The sequence below is a fragment of the Moschus berezovskii genome, chromosome 24, assembly GCF_049115385.1.
Source record: "Moschus berezovskii isolate FMDL1 chromosome 24, NW_MosBer_1.0, whole genome shotgun sequence".
NCBI lineage: Eukaryota > Metazoa > Chordata > Mammalia > Artiodactyla > Moschidae > Moschus > Moschus berezovskii.
Genome location: NC_142483.1, coordinates 31,320,748 through 31,340,089, shown reverse-complemented (window position 1 = coordinate 31,340,089; position 19,342 = coordinate 31,320,748). Strand labels below are relative to the sequence as shown.

At 44.0% G+C, this 19,342-nt stretch overlaps 1 protein-coding gene across 17 annotated transcripts in view; it reads left to right on the top strand.

Annotated features, from left to right (window-relative positions):
* The first annotated feature begins 7,485 nt into the window (after window positions 1-7,485).
* Window positions 7,486-19,342, top strand: part of LOC129548017 (uncharacterized) — a 291,573-nt gene continuing 279,716 nt past the window's right edge. For 13 of the 17 annotated variants that reach the window (XR_016036205.1, XR_016036204.1, XR_016036203.1 and 10 more), the window contains exon 1: window positions 7,486-7,626. Coding sequence is in view for 2 of the 17 variants with exons in the window: in XM_088831764.1 (XP_088687890.1) it covers window positions 14,146-14,172 (27 nt within the window). In the remaining 15 variants the exon portion in view is untranslated. Of the gene's footprint in view, window positions 7,627-14,093; window positions 14,173-19,342 lie in introns of all 17 variants that reach the window. The other 4 variants (XR_016036188.1, XR_016036187.1, XM_088831764.1 and 1 more) reach the window with 1 other exon arrangement.

Here is a 19,342-nt window from a genome sequence, read left to right as displayed (position 1 = left end):
CTCAGGTTGTCAGTTTGCAAACTTAAGTTATTATTAGCGGGCCATGTAACACATGTATGCTAGTACCTGTAATGTGATGAGAAAGTGCTGTGTCCCATCAGAGGTATATTAGGAAAATGCTGTGGGGATTCAGAGTAACAGAGAAAAGTGACTGCTATATGACACTGTGTGGGGAAAGTAGCAGTTAAGATGGTCTGTAGAGAAGGAACAGAGAGGAATGTAAAGGACGTGTCAGAAGAATAGGAAAAACTGTTTGGCTATAGGGAGGTCAGATAATCATCAAGTATTGAAATATACCTTTCTGGTTGAGAGACAACTTTGCTCCCCTAGGGGTTCTCCACCAGAACTTCCCTTGAGCCAGAAATGAAAGGGTCAATGCCTGTCAGTGTCTCTGACTGATGGTCAAATATTTAAATGCTGCTCTTGACCACAGTAAAGGTAATAAAGTCAAGACTGGTCAGGGAAGTTGGGTGACTCTGGGTGCCAAGTCCAGTTGTGTGAACTTTGATGCTGGAGGGTCATGGGAGGTGTTTTGTTGACACTGACCTGGTCAGAGCTGGTTCTGACAGCTCTGGGTCAGCTGATTTGGAGAGAGGAGGACATTGGAGGCAGGAGACTAATTAGAAAATGGACTAGGAGAGTCCTGGTTATGGGAACTGGGGTAGAGGGCACAGGTGAAGCAGAGGCAAGCCTTAGGGAGTGGGTTGACACTGTGTGCCAGTGAGGGGGTGAAGCTAAGGGCCACCTCCAGATTCAAGTCTGGGCCAGTGGTGGTATCACTAGGCAGCTGGAGTGGGAGTGTTGAGAGGGAGGAGGATGAATAATCTTTGGCACGTTTTGGAATCCAGAAGAACTGGTGGAACTTGAAGGCACATATATATTATTAAATGTGTTCAGAAACAATAACTATACATTCATCTCCCTCCCCACGCCCTCTGGAGATAATTTATTTAAAACAGATCCAAGCTTTGAGGGAATGGAGCATAAGACCAGTAAGTTTGACTTCAGAGGATAAAAGATTAAATTGGGGAACTTTTCGATAAAAATCAAGTTTATTAGGCAGGCGTTGTCTGGGGCAGCTCAGAACTGAAGGAGGTAATATTTATTGAGTACTTACTGTGCCCCAGGCACTCAGCAAGGGTGTGTGTTGATGATCTTGATCTCGTTTGATCTGCAGAACAGAACAACCCAATGGACTTTAATTATCCCCATTTTAAAGATGAAGCAACTGAGGCCCAGGAATGTGAAGTCATTTGTGGGAATTGTCCAAGGAAAAGATGGGGACCTTTCAGGCAAACTTAACATTTGCTTCACAGTGCTTTTTTTTGTTTGTTTTTTTTTTACAAATGGCCCCGTTACAGTGAACACAGACTTGACTAGTTGTGGTTCCACCATTTCCCACAAGACAAACGTGGTGTGGATATAATCATCGCAGCACTGATGGACTCGTCTGAGAGCCTTGTTTATACAGCAAGCACACGGCTTTTCTTGCAGCTCAAGGTGCCTTCATTCACAGTACACATAGTCTTTAGAAAACTTCCATGTTAAAGAGTATTTTGATTGGGTGTGAAGTTAGGTTGAGATAGCCCCTTGATGACATGTGGCTTCTACAAGTGTGATAACGTTGAAAAACTTGGCCTTTGGAGTCAGAAAGGCCTGAATTCAAATCCCAGCTCTGTGATTTACTGACTCTATGACCATGAGGAAGTCATCAAGGCCTGTATACCTGTTTCTTCATATTTCATGTCAACCTCATTGGATTGCAATGGAGGCTATGTAATCTTTCAAATGTAAACTTTTCCCCCCTGCCAGCCTCTCCTATGGTCTCTTTTCCCACTCCAATTGCCTTTTGAAAATAATCTAGACTTTTTAAAGGGCCAAATAGGAAACATTTGAGGCTTTGTGTTTATCACACAGCCTCATTGCCAATTGCCCTCCTCTGCTGTTGTTGAATGAAAACAGCCACAGACAAGAATTAACAAGTGGGTGTGGTGGCATTCCAATAAAACTTTACTTATAAAATTGGCAGCATTTGGATTTGGTCAGGGGATGTCGTTTGCAGCTCCTGGTCTAGACTCTAGCACTATGGCAGTGCCTTGGCAGGTTTGAGGATGAGACACTGCTTTTTTAGCAGGCAACCCCAACTTCCTAATAGGGGGACAATTCCAAAGCACTCTTTTCTCAATTAAAACAACTTGTAATTAAAGTATAGGTGATTGACAATGTGTTAATAATCTGCCTGCAATGCAGGAGACCTGGATTCGATTCTTGGGTTGGGATGATCCCCTGGAGAAGGAAATGGCAACTCACTCCAATATTCTTGCTTGGAGAATCCCATGGACAGAGGAGCCTGGCAGACTACAGTCCATGGGGTTGCAAGAGTAGGATACTACTTAGTGATTAAACTACCTCCATATATATATATTATTTTTAATATTATGTATTTTTTCCATTATGCCTATCATAGGATATTGAACATAATTCTCTGTGCCATACAATAGGAACTTTTTGCTTAGCCACTGCATACATAAAAGCCCACATCTGCTAACCCCAACCTCACACTCCATCCCATGCCCAACCCCTTTCCTCACTGACAACTACCAGTCTGTCCTCTTTTTGTCTGTGTTTCTGTTTCATAGATGGGTTCATTTGTGTCCTTTCTTTAACACTCCCTAAGACCATCCCCATGGAAAAGAAATGCAAAAAAAAGCAAAATGGCTGTCTGAGGAGGCCTTACAAATAGCTGTGAAATGAAGAGAAGTGAAAAGCAAAGGAGAAAAGGACAGATATAAGCATCTGAATGCAGAGTTCCAAAGAATAGCAAGGAGAGATAAGAAAGCCTTCCTCAACGATCAATGCAAAGAAATAGAGGAAACCACAGAATAGGAAAAACAAGAGATCTCTTCAAGAAAATTAGAGATATCAAGGGAATATTTCATGCAAAGATGGGCTCGATAAAGGACAGAAATGGTATGGACCTAACAGAAGCAGAAGATACTAAAAAGAGGTGGCAAGAATACACAGAAGAACTGTACAAAAAAGATCTTCACGACCAAGATAATCACGATGGCGTGATCACTCCCCTGGAGCCAGACATCTTGGAATGTGAAGTCAAGTGGCCTTAGAGAGCATCACCATGAACAAAGCTAGTGGAGGTGATGGAATTCCAGTTGAGCTATTTCAAATCCTGAAAGATGATGCTGTGAAAGTGCTGCACTCAATATGCCAGCACATTTGGAAAACTCAGCAGTTGCCAGGGGATTTGAAAAGGTCAGTCTTCATTCCAATCCCAAAGAAAGGCAATGCCAAAGAATGCTCAAACTACTGCACAATTGCACTCATCTCACACACTAGTAAAGTCATGCTCAAAATTCTCCAAGCCAGGCTTCAGCAATATGTGAACCGTGAACTTCCAGATGTTCAAGCAGGTTTTAAAAAGGCAGAGGCACCAGAGATCAAATTGCCAACATCCGCTGGATCATGAGAAAGCAAGAAAGTTCCAGAAAAACATCTATTTCTGCTTTATTGACTATGCCAAAGCCTTTGACTGTGTGGATCACAATAAACTGTTGAACATTCTGAAAGAGATGGGAATCCCAGACCACCTGACCTGCCTCTTGAGAAACCTATATGCAGGTCAGGAAGCTACAGTTAGAACTGGCCATGGAAAAACAGACTGGTTCCAAATAGGAAAAGGAGTACGTCAAGGTTGTATGTTGTCACCCTGCTTATTTAACTTCTATGCAGAATACATCATGAGGAACCCTGGGCTGGAAGAAGCACAAGCTGGAATCAAAATTGCTGGGAGAAATATCAATCACCTCAGATATGCAGATGACACCACCCTTATGGCAGAAAGTGAAGAGGAACTCAAAAGCCTCTTGATGAAAGTGAAAGAGGAGAGTGAAAAGGTTGGCTTGAAGCTCAACATTCAGAAAACAAAGATCATGGCATCTGGTCCCATCACTTCAAGGGATATAGATGGGGAAACAGTGGAAACAGTGTCAGACTTTATTTTGGGGGCTCCAAAATCACTGCAGATGCTGATTGCAGCCATGAAATTAAAAGACGCTTACTCCTTGGAAGGAAAGTATGACCAACCTAGATAGCATACTAAAAAGCAGAGACATTACTTTGCCAACCAAGGTCCGTCTAGTCAAGGCTATGGTTTTTCCCGTGGTCGTGTATGGATGTGAGAGTTGGACTGTGAAGAAAGCTGATCGCCGAAGAATTGATGCTTTTGAACTGTGGTGTTGGAGAAGACTCTTGAGAGTCCCTTAGACTGCAAGGAGATCCAACCAGTCCATTCTAAAGGAGATCAGTCCTGGGTGTTCATTGGAAGGACTGATGCTAAAGCTGAAACTCCAATACTTTGGCCACCTCATGCAACGAGTTGACTCACTGGAAAAGACTCTGATGCTGGGAGGGATTGGGGGCAGGAGGAGAAGGGGACGACAGAGAATGAGATGGCTGGATGGCATCACCGACTCGATGGACATGAGTTTGAGTGAACTCCGGGAGTTGGTGATGGACAGGGAGGCCTGACGTGATGTGATTCATGGGATCTCAAAGAGTCAGACACGACTGAGTGACTGAACTGAACTGAACTGAACTGGACTTGTCTTTAGCAAATGATGTCAACTGTCTTTCTAAGGAAATGCACAAAAAGGCTTCAGGGATTTCTGAAATGATTTCCAGAAGATGAGCCTTTAATCACTTTTAATCATGCTGGGATTAAACTGATCAGATTTACTTTCAAATGTAGACCAGTCTAAGAAGTGCTAGTTAAAATACAACAAAAATATAGCCAGTTGGGATTCTTGCCACACCTAGAATGTGATATGCTTTGTCACTTGAAGGGAACGGGAAGCCATCTCATCCAAACAAAACATTTATCGCTGCCCCTTTTCCCCCACAGGGTAGAATCCTCTTGTTACTGGAGCATTAATGCCACAAATGTCCCTGGTACCTGAATCCCACTGGCCCTTGTTGTGCTTTATTTTTTTTTTTGGAAACCTAACTTTCATGGATGTGGTCTTCTTTGAGCTCTAGACAGGTTTTCTGAGCCTCAGAAAAGTGTGGCAAAGCATCTTTATTCTTTGACTATGTGGGAATTCTTTCTTAATATATGTGGTGGCCATGAGCATGCCTCTGGAATTAGAGATGGTAACTAGCCAGTGATTCCCAGTTCCTGAGTTCTGAACTCTATCCTTACATTTGTACCAAAGCCACACTTCTCATAGTCTGCTCCCAGCCAATGACCCAGTGGAAACATGGGGGCAGACCCATTCCTGAGAGATACAGACTCCTATGGTGATTGTGACATGAAGTCTTGCTGAAATGTCCTTGGTCAGCACACATTCTGGGTTGCTTTTTTCTACCCTTTATCCCTCTGTTCTTCACTTGGGGTCAGTCTGACATTATGGTCTGATGGTTCTCCCAGCCTTTCCCACCTCCTTGCCTATTTTTCATAATAAGACCCAGCATATTTTAATGCCATTTTGGCATCTGTTCCTTAGAGAACCTAGACTAATATAATATAAACTTTAACAATATGTCTGTGGATCTCTCACACTTGAGTAAGAAGTGCCTCTCTATGATGGCAAGACTGAATTTTGCTCCTGTCTCCTTTTATATGTGGAAGTTCTAACCCTCAATATAATGATATTTGGAGACGCAACCTTTGGGCAATAATTAGATTTAGAAGAGGTCATGAGAGTGGGTGCTAAGGTGCTTAGGTCGTGTTTGACTCTTTGCGACGCTATGGACCGTTACCTCCCAGGCTCCTCTGTCCATGGGACTCTCTAGGCAAGAATATTGGAGTGGATTGCCATGCAGTCCTTCAAGGGATCTTCCTGACCCAGGGATTGAACCCGCATCTCTTATGTCTTCTGAATTGGCAGGCAGATTCTTTACCACTAGCACAATCTGGGAATGAGAGTAAGAGTCTTGCAATAGGATTAGTGTCCTTATAAGAAGACACACTGCTTGCTTGCCCTCCCTCAGCACCTGCACAAAGAAGAGGTCATATGAGCACACAGATAGATGACAGCCATCCACGAGAGGGCTTCCCTGATAGCTCAGTTGGTAAAGATTCCGCCTGCAATACAGGAGACCCCAGTTCAATTCCTCGGTTGGGAAGATCCTCTAGAGAAGGGATAGGCTACCCACCCCAGTATTCTTGGGCTTCCCTTGTGGCTCAGCTGGTAAAGAATCTGCCTGCAATGTGGGAGACCTGGGTTTGATCCCTGGGTTGGGAAGAGCCCCTGGAGAAGGGAAAGGCTACCCACTCCAGTACTCTGGCCTGGAGAATTCCAGGGACTCTATATGTATAGTCCATGGGGTCACAAAGAGTTGGACACGACTAAGCTTGGATCAGTTCAGTTCAGTTTAATTCAGTTGCTCAGTTGTGTCCGACTCTTCGCGACCTGCAAGGAGATCCAACCAGTCCATTCTAAAGGAGATCAATCCTGGGTGTTCATTGGAAGGGCTGATGCTAAAGCTGAAACTCCAATACTTTGGCCACCTCATGCGACGAGTTGACTCACTGGAAAAGACTCTGATGCTGGGAGGGATTGGGGGCGGGAGGAGAAGGGGATGACAGAGAATGAGATGGCTGGATGACATATATATATAGATCCATGAGATAGGAAGAGAGACTTCACCAGGAACCCAATAGGTCAGAACCTTGATCTTGGACTTCACAGCTTCTCAATGTATGAGAAAATAATTGCTTGTGCAAATCTCCCAGTCTATAGTATTTTGTTATGACAGCTTGAGCAGAGGAAGACAGAGGGAAAGTTGATGTCGCTCTCTCTTTTTGTCCCTACCTCTACAGCCAGAGCTTGGCTCTATCTGCTAAACACAGCCACATGGCCATGGATAGTGGCTGCAGAAGGTTTGCGACCTGGAAATATCTGCGATGGTGTCTCAACAGGGTTGCTAACATTATTTGGAATGGGATAATTCTCTGGGCGAGACTGTCACATGCGTTCCAGGGTATTTAGCACCCCTAGTCCCTGACCATTAAATATCAGTGGGACCTCCCAGTCCCTGGGGCAACCAGAACCACCCCCACATATTTCCAAACACTCCTTGGGGCAAGATGGTACTGCTTCCAAGTGCAACCAACTGGCATCTCTAGTGTCTAAGATTTTAATCATCTTGCTTCACTACTAGGCTCATCATTGGCAGGTAAAAGCTTGTCCAGTGGTCAGAGCCCAGGGAGTTGGAAAGGAGAACATTTCATTCCTTAGTGTTTGGTGAGAAAGTTTCCTTGTGCTGTAGGGTTTCCAGGACTAATCCAAGGTTGGTTGTTAAGTATCATCTGAGCTCCAGGCCCTGGGGAAGCAGGATGGCATGTGTCCAATGGGTGTTAAGTCAGTATTGCATGTTGAGAAATTATTTAATTGACTTCTTGCCTCCAGATAGAATATATTAAATTTATGGTGAGTGTCACCATTTTCCCTGGCTGACCCTCAGCTATTTGTCTTAGTCCCTGCTCTCAAAAATCCCTTCCTTAATTAGTCTTGCTGCATTTTATACCAGCTTCTTCTTGCCTCGACATCCTGTACTCTAAGAGACCATATAACACATACTGGTTTAGAGACTGAATTCTGGAGTGCGGTAAGTGGTTCAAATCCTACCACTGTCCTGATCAGTTGTGTAACTGTTAGTTGTATAACTAAGAACAACATTCTTGTTTTTGGTCTATAAAAGAGGAGCAGCAGTAATTTTCCCTACTTCCTTGGGTTGTTGGGAGGATAAATGAAATTCCTGACATTCAGGGGGCAAGAAAGAAACAATTGCCTGTCTAAAAGTTTCCTGACAGACAACACTCAGTGGCTTTACCAAGGAAATTCTCAAATTTCTCTGCCGTTTTAGGGGGTTGGATTAGTTAAAGCTTCAGTTAAAATGTAAATATTGAGGAACTCTTGGAGTACAGAGTTTGTGTGTTATTTACCTTCATAGTCCTCTCAACTAACCCACAGAAAGTGAACATTGAATGATGAGGTTTTGTTTGTGTTTATTGAAGTATAGTTTGATTTACAATATCATACTTGTTTCAGGTGTGCAACAGTGATTCAGTAATATATGTATATGTGTGTGTCTATATATGTGTGTGTGTGTGTGTGTGTGCTTTTTTCAATTCTTTTCCCTTAGAGGTTATTACAAATATTTAGGAAAGTTCCTTATGCTATGTGGTGGGACCTTATTGATTATCTCTTTTATATAAAGTACTCTGTATATGTTATCCTAAGCTATATAAATATGTGTTATGTATATGTATATGTTATCCTAAGCTAATTTATCCCTCACCCTGGATGATCGTAGTTGAACATGTCCAAAGGCTATATAGCAGACCTCATTTTATTGCAGTTTGCTTTATGGACCTTCACAGATACTGTTTTTTTAATTTTTTATTTTAACAAATCATGGTTTGTGGCAACCTTTCGTCAAGCAAGTGTATCAGCACCATTTTTTTCCCTGCTGCCTATGTTCACTTTGTGTCTGTGTCAGGTATTGGTAATTCCTGCAATAGTTCACACTTTTTCGTGATTATTCTATTTGTTATGGTGATCTGTGGTCAGTGATCTTTGATGTGACTATTGCAAAAAGACTATGGCTCTATGAAAGCTCAAATGATGGTTAGTATTTTTTTTTTAGCAATAAAGTCCTTTAAATTAATATATGTGCATTTTTAGACATAATTCTATTGCACACTGAGTAGGCTACTGTATAGTATAAACATAACTTTTGCCTGCATGAGGAAAGCAAAACATTCATGTGCTTTGCTGTATTACAACAGTTGCTTTGTTGGAGTGGTCTGGAACCAAGTCTGCCTGTATTAGGTCACTGTGACAGTAATCATAGTAACAGCTAACTGTGAACAAGTGCTTCCTAAGTGATAGTCTCTATTCTAAGTGTTTTGCATATATATTAGGTTATTTAATCCTTATTAGGTAGATAGTTTTATCATTTCCATTTTACAGAGAGGAGACGAAGTCTTCAGAGAGATTAATTTGCCCAGGTTCACATGGTTTGTCAATGTGACCTTGGAAAAAGACAAAGTAACTTGAGAGTTTTGGAAACCAAGCTCTGCCTGCTCTCAGCTCCCCAGGGTTGGCTGAACTGGATCTGGAGTAAAAGAGTGATGGTGATGGTGGTGGTGGGTGGTGGCTTTTCTCCAACAAGCGATCACACAGGACGTCATCTGTTCTCAATTTCCATTCTGGTTGTCCTCCATGGCAGCCCTCCAGCCCAGCACACGTGCTCCGGCTGTTGGCCAGGAGCTAAATTTATTTGTAAGCTCAGAGTTCAAGCAGGTACATAAATTACACGTATACAGCCTCATTCCTCAGTTCAGCTTGACACAGCTGAGTACCCATCAGGGTTTTCCAGGCTGGCTGCTGCCAGTCCTAAGCCATCAGCCCTTGTTGCGGCGCCTTCAGCTGCCACCTCCACCCCACACAGCTGCTGCTGCTGCTGCTAAGTCACTTCAGTCGTGTCCGACTCTGTGCGACCCCATAGACGGCAGCCCACCAGGCTCCCCCGTCCCTGGGATTCTCCAAGCAAGAACACTTGAGTGGGTTGCCATTTCCTTCTCCAATGTGTGAAAATGAAAAGTGAAAGTGAAGTCGCTCAGTCGTGTCCGACCCTTAGCGACCCCACGGACTACAGCCAACCAGGCTCCTCCATCCATGGGATTTTCTAGGCAATAGTACTGGAGTGGCTTGCCATTGCCTTCTCCGACCCCGCACAGCAGGCACCTTATAAAGAGACCCTGGCACGTCTCCTTCCCGCCCACAGGCTTCGATCTGAACTCTGTGCCCAACTTAGTGCTCGGGCTCTAAGTTGACATGACAGTGAACTCTGTCATGTTCTCACATCTCCTAACAGTGTGAGTCACACACCTCACTGTCCTTAACACTTTTCTGTTCCACCCAGGGTAAAGTGGAACCCCCTTCAAGTGAGTCACAAGTTGCTTTACACTCTGGCTCCCACCTACCTCTCCTGGATACCTCCCAGGCTGCTCCCTTCTCACTGGCACCTCCCTGTCCTTCCTTAGTTACTTTCAAAGGAGCAGGATATTTTGTTGTCCTACGGACTGGAGAGTCCTTTTGTTCCTGAACTGTTAAGGAACCGTCTTCTAGTGATACAAGCAGTTGTGTCCACCAGTATAATTCTTACTTTGTGAGAAGTAGATGAATGCCAGCAAACTGCTTACAACTTAAATCATGAATCTTTTCTGCTTTTATGTTTAGTCACATTGTATGTATGCCTTTCAGAGAAAGTGTCGAAGGAGGTCCATGTGATAGGCTCAGGCAGATTTGAGAGAACTCTCCTCCCCCAGTGACATTTTTTTGGAGGTGAAAAGTCCAGTAGATCGAAAATGCCTTGAGAATAGGGCCTTAGTTTGGGTTCTTCTGCAGAAGGATTTGCCATCTGTTGAACTGAATGGGGAAAGGGTGGAGTCTGCCTAGGATATTTTCAAGGATGAGAAGAGGAAGACAAAACACTATGATTTATTGCAGACTACCCTGCAGCAAATGCTTTACATTACATTATATCCTTTAATCCTCACAATGATTTTATGAAGACATATTATTGTTCCCATTTTATGAGGGAGGAAGCAGACCCAGAGAGGTTAAGCGCGTTGGCTAGGGTCACACAGCTGGTAGTCGAAATGGAAGTGTCATAATTCGGGTCTCATTCTCATTCTATAAAATGACCATCCTGGTTAAATCTCTCAGCTTTAGCTCAAATACATCTTTGTGCTTTTCCCTGTTCCCACAGGACCCTATTTTTTCAAATCTCTAGTGAGGAGGGCCTCTTGAAAGTTCAAGAAACTATGACTCAGTCGCATTTCAAGTTTTGTCAGAATTCAGAAGTTTGGGAAACCTGGCAGTTATGCAGATTTTAAAAGTGAAATTACAGTGTTTGTCAGTGTTTGCAATCCACTGTCTGGACATTCAGGAGAGTGTCAGATATCTAATTGGGTAATTTGCTGAAGTTTTATTCAAATGTGCCTGTATTATGAAATTTTTCAATCACAAGAAATTATTTGCGATTTTGAATTGTTTCTACCAGAGAACACTATTTTTTTTTTAAAGGAGCTTAATTTTTTATTAAATATTGCAATCTATCTGGGGGATTTAATTGCTGTCGATATGGAAATAGGGCCACTTGGGTGATACGTGATTCGTTCCCAGTTGCCAGTTTCTCATGCACTTAAACAATCTGTCTCCTTTCAAATATGACAGTTGGCAGAAATTCTTGGGCATATGAAATTGTGATTGTTTTCAGACATTAAAAATCAGGCTTCAGATCATTCTTGCTGAGTGGTCTAGCTTCAGCCTCCGCTTGCCTTTTAAACATAGCTCTAGCTCCCCAGCATCATCTTGCATGAAGTAGACTCATTTGGGTGTGTGAGCCTGGGGAACTGGATTTGATGCTCCCCACCTTTGCACTGGGGTGGCTAACGGCTGCCATTCCCTCATGTAGAGAATCCATCAGCTGCCCGGAGAAGGCAGTGAAGCGTGTGAAACCCAGGAACAAACTCTATTTCCTAGCAACCAAGGAAAACCATTTCTCCTCTGTCAGCAGGAATGCTCAGATTTATGTAAGCTACAAATGCCCGTTATCACCATAATAAACCATATATTTGCAGGCGATATTTACAGCCAGCTCATTGTGGCATTCCATCCTGGCAGCCCCCATGCTTGTGAGTTTTCTATTTGGAGCCCCCCAAAATACAATTAGGTGGATACTGAGTACTAATTTCATGAACAACAGTGCCTGACAAAGCTACTAACCGCCTAATTATGAAGGAAGATTACTGATACCATTAATTGAATGGTTGTAAAATTCCGGTAAAGTCAGATGGTAGTAAAGTCCGTTTTCAATTTACTAGGCTATTAAAAGTATTTCCGGCTATAAAATAAACAGACACAAAGCATACTAAACAGGCTAATATGGAAACATAAAAAAGAGAAGGGAGAAGCTTGTCGTAGCAATTAGTGGTTGTGATTAGCTGCACCACAGACCCAGCGGTGGAAATTAAAGATTAATTTATGACACCGCTCTGGTGAGGGAGGTTTGTTGGTAAGTGTTCTGCCTACAGGTGGGCTGAGCGCTTGTCATTTCAGTTGCCAAAGAATCATCCCCAGCTTAGGCTATGCGTCAACCTTCCTTGGGACTGTTCTGTCTGTTATCTGGAGCTGAAATATGCTCAATCAACACATTTCCTCATTCGGAGCCTTAGTTTCCCAACAGGAGTAAGCTGGGCTAGGGGCCTTTTAGCTCCAAGAGAACCTAAGATGATCTGGTCCAACACTCCATCCTAGCAACCTGCATCTTTGCTGACCCTTACATGCAGTATACCTGTTCATGTGCTCATACCCTTTACCTGGACGCTGTCCTCTCCACCCACTCATGGGAAATGCTTCTCGGTTTCTACATCCTGGAGAGTTTTCTTAAGAATCCAGTCTCCATACTGCCCACTCACAGTTCATCCTCACTGCCTCTTTCCTGGCTATATTTTCAGTTCCAACAGCTGATAAGTTCCCGAGGAGCTCAATAAAGATATGGGAATTGATTGAGGATAAAGGACTAGCAGGACAGGAAGTGTGCCACATTGTGATCTGTTTCTCCTGGAAGATGTTGACAAGTTGAGCAGATACTCTATAAGAACCTGTCCCTCTACAGAAATAACAGGAATACTCATTGGTATGAAATTTTGCCCTCAAAAGGTCTTTGGTGTTCTGATGTCCAGAGTAGCCATAAAATGGATTGATAGGCATGTTGCCAACCTCACCACTGAGAGAATGAAGGCTTAGAGAGAGCTGGCCCTGTTTCTGATGGGTTAAACTGAAGAACTCCTCTAAGGATTTCTTAAGCCCCAACTATGTGGTCCTTATCTGTAGAATGAGCAGAGCATCCTTAGGGGGCTTTTTGACCCCACTTTGAGAATGATCTTTAACTTATGATTTATCATATGCAATAAAGACTTTATGAACCATCTGAAGCTGGGGTACATTGCCTTTTTTACATCTTCTTCTTGGCCTGGACAACTGGAGATTGCTTCACCAAATTTTAAGCCCGCCATCCCCTTCTTGTTTCTTTAGCCTAGACCTGGGATACTCCAAGTGTGGTCTTTAGATCAGCAGCATTGGCATTTCCAGGGAGCAGGGGAGAAATGTAAATCCTTGGGCCCGTCCCAGGTCAACTAGTTTATCTGGAATTCTAGAATCTTCTGCCTAACAGGATCTCAAGTGTTTCCTATGCACAGGCTAAAAATCATCTCAAGTTCTTGTTGAACATAAACCTCTTTGACTCCTCTCTGGAGATTCCCCATAACACTGGGTTTAGGATGAGGCCTGGGTGTTTGTGTGGGTAACTCCTGCCTACATGGGTTTCTTTTCCCGAGAAAATGTCAGAGTTCTCTGCTCTGGGTGGTTTTCAGTACTGAAACTAGGAATATACTCAAAATAATTCCATTCAACTAGGCAAAAGTGAAGCCCAGGTACTTTGCTGGCAACTCTAATGTACAATCAGGGGCTTGCAGCCACTGTCTCAGTTGTGGCTGTCAAAACGTGCTCCATGGACCAGTAGGAACAGCTCAACCTGGGACCTTGTCATAAATGCAACTGAAGGGCCTGCCTTCCTTGAAGTGAGCCCAGTTATGTGTTTTAATAAGTTCTTCAGACAAGACTGGGCTATGTAATTCATGGGGCCCACTGTGAAATGAAAACACAAGGCTCTTATTCAGAAATTATTAAGAATATCGAGATGGTGACAGCACAGTACTGAACCACAGCTAGAGTCTTCTAAGCAAGGAGTCCTGTGTGACTGCACAATGCACACACCCATGAACCTGAGTCTGCCTGCAAGCGACTCTTGTGACCACTGAAGTTTGAGAATGACTAGTCTGCGTTTAGGTGGTATTTCCACTCTTGGCATGGTCCAGGAATAACTCTTGGGACTTATAAGCCACTGGCCCTGAAGTGATGATAATAATAATACCAGTCATGATCATTTGTGATGTTCCAGGCACTGAACTTGTACTTCTCACGCGTTTTTTGTCATTAAAGTCTCACAGCAAGCCCAGGAAAGGATGCTGTTACCTTCATTCCCATTGTGCAGATGAGGAAACTCAACACCAAGGCCAAAGTAGGTTGAGTATTTTGAATATCAACCGCCTGCCTCCTTCTTCACCCTTCTTCCCGTGCCAGTAATTATCACCCCTGAGAACATCCTCGCTCCTCACTCCATGGGTGGGGACTTACTGGAATAGAAAGGCCTCTAGGATCTCCAAGAAGCGGCCAAGAATTTTGCCCCAGCAAGATGCTGCTGCTGCTGCTGAGTCACTTCAGTCGTGTCCGACTCTGTGTGACCCCACAGACGGAAGCCCACCAGGCTCCCCCGTCCCTGGGATTCTCCAGGCAAGAACACTGGAGTGGGTTGCCATTTCCTTCTCCAGCAAGATAGAGGGTTTATAATCATGGGTTTTCTACTTATCTTTTTGCCAGTGAGAAACTAGGGGCTCAGATGGGGGACAGAGCTACCAAGTGACAGAGTCAAGATTTGAGTCCAGCAATGTCTAATCTCAAATGCTTCTCTTCTTTCCAGGCTGCCGTGGTTGTAAATACTCTTACAGGATGGGTGACTTTCCTCTTCTTGTAGTTTGAAATGGAGAGGAGGAGTTAAAGAACAAGGAAAGAAATGAAAGTCTCCAGGGATCTGCAAAGAGACTAGAGGACTGTAAATTACACTGAGGAAGTGAGGGAGTGCTAAAAGGGGCAGTGGATTCAACTGCCCTTTGCCTGGGTATCCTTGAGAAAGTGACCTCACCTCTCTGAGTCAGATTCCTCTCCTATACAGGAGATATTATGGTAATATCCACTGTTATTGGGTTGTTGTGAGAACTCAATGAGATGATGGTTTCAATGAGTCACAGTGCTTCCCAGGACTTCTGCCACTTAGTAGGTACTCAATAAAAGATTGCATTATTACTCTATTGGCCCTTCTGTTCCAATAAGTCCTCACCTGTGGAGTTAGGAGTGAGGATAAAAGAGGCCTTTGGCCCAGGCCAGTAGGACTTGGAGTCTTGGCTCTATCCTTCTCCTTATTCCCTTCTCTTTTCTGTCCACCTGCCCCACATTGGAGTTGGGTAAATTAGGGAATTTAGGATGGCTCTGGGAGATCTGGGGTTCTGTCCTAAATCTACCACCAAGTCATTTAGACCTTGGACTTGTCTCTATCCCCTTCTAGGCCTTGGTTTCCTCATGTGACAGTAATAGGCTGGAACTAGTGCTGTAGAGGCTCTACAATGCCCTGCTTTCCTCCCAGCATCACAGAATCCATTTACAGTTCAGCCCGATCATCTGCTCCTGTGCACTAGGCTTCTTGAAAGACATTTGAAGGGAAATCGGGAAAGGGAGAAACTTCAGGAGCAAGTTGGCTTGAGGTTTGAGTCCAGCATCCTCCTACCTATTAACTAGAAGAAGCTTGTAAATACGAAAATCCCTCCCTCTGTGTGCTGATCCTTGGGTGCCTGGCTTCAGGGTTTCCCTGGCATTGTCATGAAGACCATCAGCATCCCTGGCTCTCCGTGGGCCCCAGATCTGAAATCTGATTGATATAAGTTGTGCTGCAGCTTGGTTTCCTGTTTTCCTTCTGCATGTTGGGTTTCTCAGGAAGCAGACTTTGAGATAAATCTTGGTGAGCAGGAGACAACATCTGTAGAAGGGCAAGGAAATAAACTAGGCAGAGGGAAAAGTAGGGCTACAGTGCAGTCACACAGTTGTGGTGGCGGGGCAGTCCTCAGCTGACTGTCCATGTAATTCTCTGTTGGGAGCAACCTTTAGAGTCATCTGAGCTGGAATAGCGGTGGAAGGTCAGGACTTCATACCCCTGTGTCAGCCAGTCATTGGATGCAACCCTCACGGAAGTGGGTGAGGCCTTGTTGTGCAGGTGTCTCTCTTCAGCCCAGACAGCCTCTTTAGGAAACTGATGGCTGTAGACTCTCTGTGGGCAGCTGCCCCAGCTGCCAGAGGCCTAAGCGCTGGGATGCTGGGAGAGGAATACACCCCGGCTACTCCTCATTCCTAACCCTGCTGCTTAGGAAATGCAAACCTCCTTGATTTTAGCCTTTGCAAGTGCCAACTGGGTGGAGATGATACAGTCTCTTAGTTTTCCATGAATTTGACCTTTTCCTCTTGAAAACAGACCATGCTGGAGAGGCAGAGCTGACCAAGAAGCCAAGTAGAGGTAGAGATACAAGCTAAAAGCTATCAGTTGCTAAATGCTGACTATACTCCAGGCTTATGATGTCTCCAGTTTTCCTTAAAAGTCCTTCAGCTTATCTAATGCAATATTATGAGTTTGTTGAATTTATAGCTTAATATTGCTGAGAGCAGCCCAATCGAGGCTGCGTGGTCCAGGGGAGGCCGGAGAGGTCCATTCTAGGGAGCTTATTGCCAGTTCTCTAGTTTCCCACGTCTTGAATAACAACCAAAGCTTTGCTAATTAGCTTCCATAATGTCAGAAGTGTATGTGCTGTGTGTGTGTGTGTGTGAATACTGACCTTTGACCAGCCTCATAAATATCAGAAATGTTTTCCTCTTGATGAAATTAAAGAGGTTCACTATACATGGATTGGCTTATATCTTTTAGAGATGGGCCTCTTGTTTACCCTAAGAAAAATCACTAGGCAAAAATGACTAGATGCTCCTGTGAACGAACCCTCATGCTGAGGGGTGGTGGCAACAAAAATAGGTCATATGAATTGCTTGGCTGCTCACTTGTTAATGATTTAAAAGTTGATAAACCTTCTTATGTGTGTTCAAGAGCCCCTTTCAAACTTGTAAGCAAACTTGTGTGGGGCAGGATTGACCCTTAACATCTCAGACTTCTTCACTAGCAGCTCCGTATACTCTGTAGAGAATCTAGCAGCAATCCCTCAACCAAACTGTCTCCTGTCCATTTGCATCCAGGTGCTGTGCCAGCCAGCACATGCTCATGGCTTCATTTAATGCCCAGAGCACCACTAGGGGGTAGATACCATTGTTTATATCATATTAGTGAAATAAACCAGCCCCAGAGTGACTTACTAATTCACTTTGAGATCCTCACAGCCAACTAAGCCGGGATTTGGACCCAGGCCTGTATGTTTCCCAAACCTGCATTCTTCGCTGGTGGCCCATGTGACTTGCCACATAGCTTCCTGGGAAGGAAGGTGAGGAGATAAAATGGCCCAGTGCTTCCTGGCTGGTGGTTCCTTGTTCCCACAGGCACCACAGTCTAAAATACAGCCGGGAAAGTAGCTATACTTTTACATTTATGTGGTACATCTCTAGAAGATCTCAGCCAAGCCTTGAGTCCTGAATTTCACCCAAATTTCACTTCACTTCACCAGTGAGAGCTCATGTCTACTGTTCATCAGGCAATTCAACAGGCTAATGTTTTCAACTCAGTAAACAAAAATAAAACAAAACTCTTTTCTTATTCTCTGGATGTGAAGACTTACCTCTGGCTGCTGCTTGGTCCTGAGTCTTCCACATGACGCTCAGCCAGATTCTCAAACCCCTTTAAGCTTTGCTTCATTTGTCCAAATGGAAATCTTTCCTTCTACAGATTTATGTTTGTGATGTGTGTATATGTTTCAAGAACAGTAAAATAAGACATTAAGGTCTTGGAATTCATCACCTAAAATGGGTTGAGATGCCTCCAGAGGAGGGGTCTGCTGCCCAGACCCAGACAAGAGCATCAGGAAGTGTAGGCAGAGCTGGCCTATAGCTCAGGGGTCCCCAACCTTTTGACACCAAGAACCGGTTTCATGGAAGACAACTTTTCCATGGACGGGAGAGGGGTGGGAATGGTTTCAAGAAGATTCAAGCACAGTACATGTATTGTGCACTTTATTTCAGTCATTATTACATCAGCCCCACCTCAGATCATGAAGCATTAGATCCTGGAGATTAAGGATCCCTGCTGTACCCTGTGGAAAGATGAACAACTCTGGAATCTGCCCATTCCTGGTGGCAAGGGTTTCAGTCCCGTGCGTCTCTGTGGCACGCACCACTGCTGGGTGCACACACCTGTCTGGGGCTCTCTTTGCCCCCAGGGGTATATTCAGCCCATGCACAGGCCAGGATGCATGTGCAGGGCTGGTGGGCGCCCCGGAGAGCAGCCCCCACCACAGCCTCAGTTACCTATAGCGATAACAGCACTTCTTCAGTGTATTGGTTTCCCTTCCTTCTGATCCTCTTCCCTATTCCCTACCATACTCCCCGGGAACACCTCCCGAATGGACTGTTTGCACTCAGATATTTCTTTCAGGGTCTCCTTCAGTGGGCAAAAGCTCCCTGACTCACATCACTGCTCTGCCACAGAGCAGCCACAGGTGCCTGGGCACGTCACTCTGATCATTGGAACCTCAGCATCCTACCCAGGAAGAGTGAGATAATATAAGTAAAGCAAATCTCACAAGAGAATCGGGAAGGTTCCAGAATAGTTTGAGTAAATGATTAAGAACAGTACCTGGCATACAGCAGGCATTCAGTAAATGATAATTTAAAAAATACCAATTGATAGCTCCCTGGGTGTTCATTGGAAGGACTGATGCTAAAGCTGAAACCAATACTTTGGCCACCTCATGCAAAGAGTTGACTCACTGGAAAAGACTCTGATGCTGGGAGGGATTGGGGGCAGGAGGAGAAAGGGACGACAGAGAATGAGATGGCTGGATGGCATCACCAACTCTATGGACATGAGTTTGAGTGAACTCCGGGAGTTGGTGATGGACAGGGAGGCCTGGCGTGCTGTGATTCATGGGGTCGCAAAGAGTCGGACACGACTGAGTGACTGAACTGACTGACTGACTGAAAATTTCTTTGAGTCTAAATCTAATCTGGGAGCTCTTTGCTCTAAAACCTTAGACTTCCTCTGGCTGAATCTCCCTGGTTATTTCAGGAAATCTAATTCCTTTATTCATTTAATGTATCTTTAGCAAATATTGACTTAACACCTATTATATTGAAGACTTGGTGCTATGGTACATATAAGGAATAAGATGAGGTCACTATCTCCAAGGAGATAAGACATAATCACACACAGCTATGGTCTAAAGCAAACTGTGATAAGTGTGCTACTCTATAGGCAGACCTCGTTTTATTCTGCTTTGCTTTATTGCACTTCACAGATACTGTAGTTTTTGGGTTTGTTTTACAAATTGAAGATTTGTGGCAACCCTGTATTATAAGATGATGATTACCTTTTTTTTTGCAATGAAGCTTTTAAAAATTAAGGTATGAATGTTTTTAGACATTAATTGCACACT